The sequence below is a fragment of the Crassostrea angulata genome, chromosome 1 (assembly GCF_025612915.1).
Source record: "Crassostrea angulata isolate pt1a10 chromosome 1, ASM2561291v2, whole genome shotgun sequence".
Lineage (NCBI taxonomy): Eukaryota > Metazoa > Mollusca > Bivalvia > Ostreida > Ostreidae > Magallana > Magallana angulata.
This window is the reverse complement of record NC_069111.1, coordinates 16,464,481-16,472,651: the sequence shown is the minus strand read 5'-3', so window position 1 is coordinate 16,472,651 and position 8,171 is coordinate 16,464,481. Positions and strand designations below refer to the sequence as shown.

The 8,171-nt window shown below is 34.7% G+C and overlaps 2 protein-coding genes across 2 annotated transcripts; both read right to left on the bottom strand.

Moving 5' to 3' along the window:
- Window positions 1-681: 681 nt before the first annotated feature.
- Window positions 682-2,700, bottom strand: LOC128167788 (uncharacterized). Its single transcript, XM_052833739.1, has 6 exons — window positions 2,279-2,700; window positions 2,058-2,138; window positions 1,690-1,749; window positions 1,363-1,458; window positions 1,118-1,237; window positions 682-996 (listed from the first exon to the last, which is right to left on the bottom strand). Exons 1-6 carry the CDS (start codon window positions 2,333-2,335, stop codon window positions 940-942), a joined length of 471 nt encoding a protein of 156 aa, XP_052689699.1. The 5' UTR covers window positions 2,336-2,700; the 3' UTR covers window positions 682-939.
- A 2,449-nt stretch (window positions 2,701-5,149) lies between these two features.
- LOC128188829 (uncharacterized) lies at window positions 5,150-7,551 on the bottom strand. The gene is made up of 2 exons (XM_052860113.1): window positions 7,472-7,551; window positions 5,150-7,218 (listed from the first exon to the last, which is right to left on the bottom strand). The coding sequence occupies exon 2, from the start codon at window positions 7,209-7,211 to the stop codon at window positions 5,547-5,549; it is 1,665 nt and encodes a 554-aa protein (XP_052716073.1). The 5' UTR covers window positions 7,212-7,218; window positions 7,472-7,551; the 3' UTR covers window positions 5,150-5,546.
- Between the last annotated feature and the right edge of the window lie 620 nt (window positions 7,552-8,171).

Here is an 8,171-nt window from a genome sequence, read left to right as displayed (position 1 = left end):
CATATATGGTCATATCAAAGTTCGACAAACTTGTAGACTTTAATTTTGTCGATTTGTAACATGTCAGGCGTACTATATCCGAGGATGAAGAGACAAATGTGCAAAGTAGAAGATTAAATTAACTAGCAAAAACAATTAAGCTGCAAAATAAGCATCATACGAAGGAACAGAGTCAAATCTTGAAGTGTTTATGCCCGAGTTTTTATAGGTTACAAGATAAAAAAAATACACTCATTCATACTCACCAACACGATTGCAAATTCGAATTTACAAGTTTACAGGTCTGGATTTTTTTTAACACAATTACCCTCGGAGTGAGGGCGAAAAAAACAAAAAGCACACACAATCTAAAATATTAACGAGGCTCTTTATTTAGAAAATAAATTTTAAAATATGCATTATGAAATAGGTCCAGTGGTAGTCTTTAGTTTTCTGCGCGATCTCCTTTCCCGCCAAGTTTTGTCAAATGGCTTGATTTTGGCACAAAGATAAAAAGCACAATATTAAACACGAAAACCTGAATGAATGGAGGCACTGTAGAAATCATAGTCATAATCGTTCGGATATCAATCTTGTTGGACATTATGCAGATCATCAACCTCATATCATCCTCCTCCTCATCATCATCAGCATCATCAGCATCATCATATAGCCAATAGGATCCGAATTCATCATCATCAAAGAGTGCATGTCTGCGCGTTTAATAATTGGTATTAGTTTATCGTTTTTGGAAATTTTCGAATCGGGAAAAGACGTGGGGCTCCGACCAGAACAGTCATCATCATCATCATCATCATCATCATCATCCAAAAGCGAGGAGAAAGTAAATATCCTTGCCACACAACATCATGTTTGTAGTAAGTTTTGGCACGGATTCATTAGATATTTTAAAAATAAAGTAAATTGTTCACACTGTCATCAACACAAAATTCTCATCTTTCAGCGTCTGAAAAATCTCAGGATTTTCTGTCTCCAAGTTTTCCTGGGTTCGAAAATCTATTTAAAAAATAAGAAATACCGCCATTAATTCAGGGCCAATTAGAAAATCTGTAACAATGTTATTGCAAATTTATCATCTTATTTTTAAAAGAATATAACAAGAATAAAGAAAAATCACCTCATAGTAATCTATATCCGGTGTACGTCCAGAGGTACTGATGAAAGAAAACCGTGGGGGACAGCTCCGAGTAGGACGGGACTTGTTTGCAGTGTCATTGCTACATGTAATAGTTTTCGTCTACAGAAAGATCAAAACACACTTTTGAATATCACACCTTAGATACTTGCATTGACTTCTAATTTTATCTTCAACAATCGTTTCATCTGATAAAGCTTGAAGAAAGTATGTGATTGTTTATTTACCATTCCATCTAGTTTCATTTCCAAGACGTTGAAGAGAAACAATTTCCGAGGAATGAAGGTGTCTATTTCAATCTTCTGCATTGTTTCCAGAAATTTCTTTAAGGCAAAAAAATAATATAAATCATCATAATCTGTGTAACTATATATGGTTGATTAACTGATTCATTATTAAAATATATAACGAACAAACGATGCACCGTAACCCATGTCTCTGGTCAAATTTGCCAATTAATTGAGAAATTAGTTAATCGGGCATGCATATGTACATGTACTGGCAATACTAGCTCAATCTAATTATAAACTACCGGTATTTTGTTGACTACTAACCTTCATTTCCTGGTACTGGAGGATGATGGAAGCGTGAGTAGCTGCTGTGTCGACAGAGTCCTGTAAATGATAAAGAATTGTTTATTTACTTCATAAAGAAGAGCAGCATGCAACTCTCGAATTTTTAATTAATACTGGTCTTCGTTTTTTTAATGAGTGAATTTGAATTACACACATTGTACTTGTAAGTTAACAAAATGATTATATACAGAAACAGTATATCATGAAAAATCAAATAAATACAATCTTTTTACGTTCACCACTAACTGAAGTAAATAAGGGTGAATTCACTGACTATGATAGCAAATTGGGAGAAAATTTAAAGGTAAACAGTAATTATTTGGTGAATAGTATACTTGCAAACGTACAAAGAACTTCCCGCCGACAGCTTTCATCTCTTTAATCATTTCCAGAGTTTTCATCATTCGCCCCAAAGGTCCGATTTTTTGCTGGATAAAGCAAAAAGAGTACTTATAATTATGCAGATAAATGACCCTTTATACGTATGATTTGGACGATAATATGTGCGTTGTATTACAAGTATGATAAGAATATTTACATTTAAGTTTTGTAAATATGCATTACTTACAATCTCTCTTTTTTCCCCTTCCGTCAATGAACAGAAATACGGTTTTTGATTTTCCATCTCTTTTCTTCAGTCAAAACACGGCCTTCACGACAGTCGATCTCGATTTTTATGACGTCACAATATGTAATTGTGACGTGCTTTATGACTGCGCTTCATTCATCACGTGATCAACCCGTGGAAATCGTAGCGTTGGCCCTACATGTATTTCCGCTTACTAACAAATGTTACAAATGTTTAAAATGTTGCATCTGTACAATCAATGTTATTACAAAAGTGATGTTGTGTCGGGTTTTTATACATATATTTTTGTTTAAAAGTCACTACTTATGAAAGTTTTACATTCACTACTTATGAAAGTTTTACAATATATCTGAGGGAAAAAAAGTTGTGTTGCTCTCATGTTGTTATAATAACTAATTGGAACTGAAAACATGCGTTGAAAGAAGAAATATATCGTGTAGATTGTATTAAAACATCTTGAAGCAGGCACGTAGCAACGTTTTGATATCGGGGGGGGGGGGGGGGGGGGCAGACTCATCCAAAAAATCTTGACAAGCCAAAAAAAAAAGGTTAATGGTTAATTTCCAAAATCCTGAAAATCCTAATCCGTGAGGGGGGGGGGGGGGGGGGGGGGTAAGTTCTATGATGCTACGACCCTGTGAAGATTTTATAAGAGTACAGTGTATGCTTATAAAACAACTATATTCAGCACTATAGTAAAATCTTAATGTCGTGTTTTTAAGTGCTACAATGCTCTAATCGTTTTATGCAACCGACATGTTTGTGACGTATTTTCTTGAGGAAAAGTCTGATAGAAAATCATTTGTATAATTGAAGCAAAACAGCGAGCAATAAACAGTAATAGATGCGTACACTAAAAACTTAAGAAGGCAAAAATGTCCTGACGAGGCACGCGAAGTAATCGAAAAACTCATAAACAATATGTTTAATTTTAAAATAATTTAATTTGTACACAACCATTATGCACGCATTCCAATTCATTTCATTTTTAGGCTGGCGGTTTCAATTTTTACTTCTTTTGCATTAAAATAACGATACAAGAATGACTTATAACAGTCAGATAATATTTTTAACGGTACAGAAAAAAACAACCACGTTTTTACTCATTAAAATTGTTCAGTTCTCTTCATTTAAGAGTCAATTACACATATATACGTTTAATTCTTTTGTTCAATTTTTAGTTAATTCATCAAAGTTCTGAGATTCATCGGACGGGATACTGTTTTTCCATTAATTAATGGCAACGCATTATTGATTATAATTGTTAAGACTTTCTTTTCCTTACTTTTGTAAAGAAATATTCATTCTCGTGTTTTAAAATTGATATTTTCTAATTAATTATAAACTAATTTTTAAAGTCAATAAAAATACAACATGCAAAGCTTGACAAAAATTAGTTAATGAGAGGTAAAATATGCTTTCATTTGCAGCTGTTAGGAACATCCTCATTTAAATTTGGACCAATAATTGAATCAGATATATTTGCCTTCTTTTGAAACAGAATTTATCCATTATGGGAAGTGTTGTAGACTTTATGAAACACGTACCTTCTCTTTAGGAGATATATTGGGGGGTGGGGGGGGGGGATTGAACGACTTTCAAGCCCACTCCATAGGCGTTCTCCAGAAAATTTTGACAAACAATATCTATTTTAAAGTGTCTACCCTCTACACTATCACTGTCACTACAGTATTAATTTTTCTTATATATTCTTACCAAATTGCCCAACTTTAGACCTGTATAGATTGAAAATTCAAAACGAAGTTCTGGGGGAAAATCTGGGGGAAATCCTCTTGACATCGTCTTAAACAACACTTCATTTACAATCTAGTAGCAAGAAACACGTGAAACTTACAAGGCAAGATACTTCGAAAACACGCATCAAAAATTCAAATGACCTCGCCTTGTCTTGCACATTGTTTTTCATCTCATAAAAAAATCAGCTCCTGTCCCGGGCGTAAACGTCCAAAATTTAAACGGAAATTCGGGAATATCAACAAGGCATGCAACTGTCCGCCTTTTTGAATCTCGTCTGCAACCTGAAACGCACGTCTCGAAATCTTGGATTTACCTTGCGTTACCCTTACAGTTCTTACCTCAATGGTGTTTAGCGTACGAGACGAAGTCGCGGGGAGCTTATGCTATACCCCTGGCGTCGGCGTCTGGACCTGGTTAGAGTTATTGTTGCAGGTCCTGTATCTAAGTTATTACTTGTCCCATTTTTACCAAACTTGCATGGATGATGCGTGTGGACCTACTAATGGACTTGAAAGACTTGGATGCTGAATCTTGGCCCTGAATTTCAGATGCTGGAGGAGGTTAAGGTTTTTGGAGCAGGTTAAAGTTTTTGTTGCAGGTGCCCTTTGATATAGCAATTTCGGAGTTATTATACACACGCGTTTTAATGTCGCAAACGCGTATACGACAACCAGCGTAAATAATCACATTATGTAAATTCACACTGTCATTTTGTTGTTCATTTCATCTATATGAACGCTTTTACTTTTAAATTTCTGGCTATTGGTACTTTGCGGAACGGAACCAGGTAAGAGGCCCCAAACGGGGAAATATTTTTTTTTTTAAAACGCCAATATTTCAATTCAACGTATCGTAAATGGAAGATTGTTTTACAAATTTTGATGTTTGAATGGACTGTGTATTACATGAAATATGCTACTCATTGCTCTATAAGTCATTATACGCTTCTTTCCCGAGAAAACCTAAAGTCATTAGTTGTTTTAAGATGTTAGACTGACACTGTAAAAATAAAGCTGTGGTTTAAACCAAACACAATTAATCTTAAAACAACTAGTGACTTTAGGTTTTCTCGGGAAAGAAGCGTGTAATGACTTAAAGAGCAATGAGTAGCATATTTCATGTAATACACAGTCCATTCAAACATCAACATTTGAAAAACAATCTTCTACTTACAAAGTTAAATTGAAATAATGGCGTTTAAAAAAAGTCCAGTGGTACAATGTATCCATTTAACACACTTGTATTCAATTTAAAATAATCTAATAGAATTGATGTAAGTAAATGACAAACATGATCTCAAATCAAACCCCAAATACTCTCCTCACAAAACCGCATTTTACTGATTAATATGAATGAACTTTACATGTACCTGTAAGTACAATTGCATAAAAAAATTATATTGTATCTTATTTAAAAATAATCATGATAAATCAATGTCTAAGAAATGTCATATTTGGCTGACATCAATTTTTGTCAAAAATTAGAGTATCTATTTCAAATATTTGATTTTCTTTACATTGCCTTTGTCGTATTCACACACAAACAGATTGCCATTATTGTCAACACATAAACCACATGGATTCTTCAGATCACAGTTATCAATGTAATGGAGAAACTGTCCATTCTGATCCAGAATATGGATACAATGGTTGTAAATATCTGCAGTCAGGATACGAACCTGTCTGTCTGTTGTGATACCCCAGGGTTCAAACGGATTTTTCTTGGTAACTGAGGGATGACCAGTGTATTTCCATCTAAGTTTCCCGTCCTGATTAACCACCACTAATGCTCTAGCCCCACTGTCAGCTAGACATATGTCATGGTTCAAGTTTTCAGTGATGTATTTACTAGTTTTATTCGCTTGGTATAGCGGTTTACCATCATCATCATATTGAATTGTTTGTTTCTCAGAAGATCCCGAGTAACGGACAACTTTGGATTGAGTTACATCAACACTGTTCATGGTAACCAGGAGATCACCACTAGAGGTGACACACAGCTGTTTAGGTACCCACCCCTGTAATCTGATCAGCTCTTCTGTCTGTCCGTTATTTTCTTTATTCACTGACCTTGTTGCCCCATTAGTGAACAGTAGATTCCCATCATTGTCTATAGCTATATCATTAGGGAATTTACCAAATTTTTTCTTGATTGTCTGGAGGAGTGAACCTTGAATGTTGAAGCATTTGATATCATTGGACTCTCCACAAGTCCATATCCTGCCTTCATTCAGACAGGTAACATTGCGTAGTTTTTCATGTCCAGTTTGTATTGTGGCAACAAGTTCTGGTTTATCCAGTAGTTCTCTGACTGTAGTTATAGGTTGGTTTCGTGACAAGGTAATTTCTTCTGTGGCAGTAGATAATGGAGTTATCTGTCCAAACAAATTATACAGCGTCTCATGGTCTATTTGTTTTGGAATGAATTTTGGTAGTGATACCTGAATCTTGGGTGGAAGCTTGCTGAACTCTCTGATCTTAGAACTGTATTCAATGGTAAGAGATACTTCAGTGGCTTGCTCAATATCTTTTATGGCCTGTAGTGTTTGCTTTATGAGAGACTGTATCTCTTTGATTTCATCCAAATGTTTTTGTAAAATATTTCTGTGTTTTACTTTTATTTCATTGATTTCAGTTTTCATATTGTTAATGACCATATCAATTTCTCTGTGCCATTGCTCTCCTTGTTTTGACATTGTTGTTGTAAGTTTCTCATATCCTTCATCCAGGTTGGCAAGGTGATTTTCCAAGTCTCGTGCAATTTTTACATATGTAGGAGAAATAAGGTTAACTAACTCTTCTGCATCTTTTTCAATAGTAACTTTCTTTGCCTTGTAAACAGTTGAAACATCTTCGAAAATGTGTCCCCTATGTTGTTCAGATGCAGTACAAGAAGAACAAACAAAACTGCTGTTGCAATCTTTGCACTGAAGTTCACAATTTTTGTGTGGATGTATTTCACATTTCGGATAAATGAGAGTTGATCTTCGTTCTTGAAAAGGGACAATTTTATGTTTGTCATATCCATCTGAAATGTGTTTGCCTATACAAGGAATGCATAGGTTGACATGACAAAAGTCACAGTAGCTGTGTACTATGGCGGTTTCACACAGGTCACATCGGTGCACGTCCTGGGCACTATGACGGGGATCCATGGTTGGTCTACAAAAAATATATATTTGAATCTTGTGACTTAGTATGTATATAATAATAGATCAGTATTTTTTTTAAAAATTATATACAGTTGCATCAAAAGTGAAAGTAGTTTTAGAGTAGAATATTATTTATTCATTACCAATCAGTATTAGGCCTATTCAAAATATTGCTAAACATATAGGCCTATTTGATAACAATTTCAAAAACAACTATCGATGCATGTTGAGATGATGGTGAAGTAATAAAAACGAATACATACCGTGCTAAAATCTATCTACCCACTCTATAAAACATGGCTGTACGGAATGAGTTCGTCACCTGACAGGGTTAATACATTTGTCACACATGAAGGAATCCAGATTTTTTTTCTAGGGATCCTAAGGATAAGTTTGTTTGCCAGGGGGTTCAATGCATATTTTCGATATAAATGCATTTTGTGCTGTATGTTTTAATATTCCGGGGAGGGGAGCGGGTGGAACCCCATGGCCTCTATAGATCCGCGGATGTGACGTCTATAAGGCATGTGTCTTGGATTTTCTATTAACCAAATGTTGACCAAAGAGAATTACTGGCTCAGGTCGAAATGAGCCGACAGTTTATTTTGCATAGGCCTATGTCACTCATTCTAATATACCAGGTACATGTAAATGGAAAAATTGTTTTGACGAAGATGTGTGTTTGCTTGTTATGTCTGTATAAAAACTGATGAAAATATCTGCAGTATCTTGTATTTTTAACTAATTATAGAGTCAAAAGGTTCGGGAAGAAAATCGGTTTGAGAGATATCAGCTAATTTAATTTTGTACTTGCCTGTAAATAAATTACAATAAAATCACGTTCTGTATATACTATAAAATATGTATTTTATGGTAAAGGGGTGGTCACATGATAAGAAGACAAAAAGTAATAACATAACATATATACATAAAACCATTGGCTGGACGATAGAAACAATAGAA

Coding starts and splice junctions, on each gene's coding strand:
- LOC128167788 (XM_052833739.1), bottom strand. CDS start 2,335: ATGGAAAATCAAAAACCGTATTTCTGTTCATTGACGGAAGGGGAAAAA. Junction 1,750..2,057: donor CTGTCGGCGGGAAGTTCTTT/GTACGTTTGCAA, acceptor TATCATTTACAG/GACTCTGTCGACACAGCAGC. Junction 1,238..1,362: donor AAATGAAACTAGATGGAATG/GTAAATAAACAA, acceptor ATCTTTCTGTAG/ACGAAAACTATTACATGTAG.
- LOC128188829 (XM_052860113.1), bottom strand. CDS start 7,211: ATGGATCCCCGTCATAGTGCCCAGGACGTGCACCGATGTGACCTGTGT.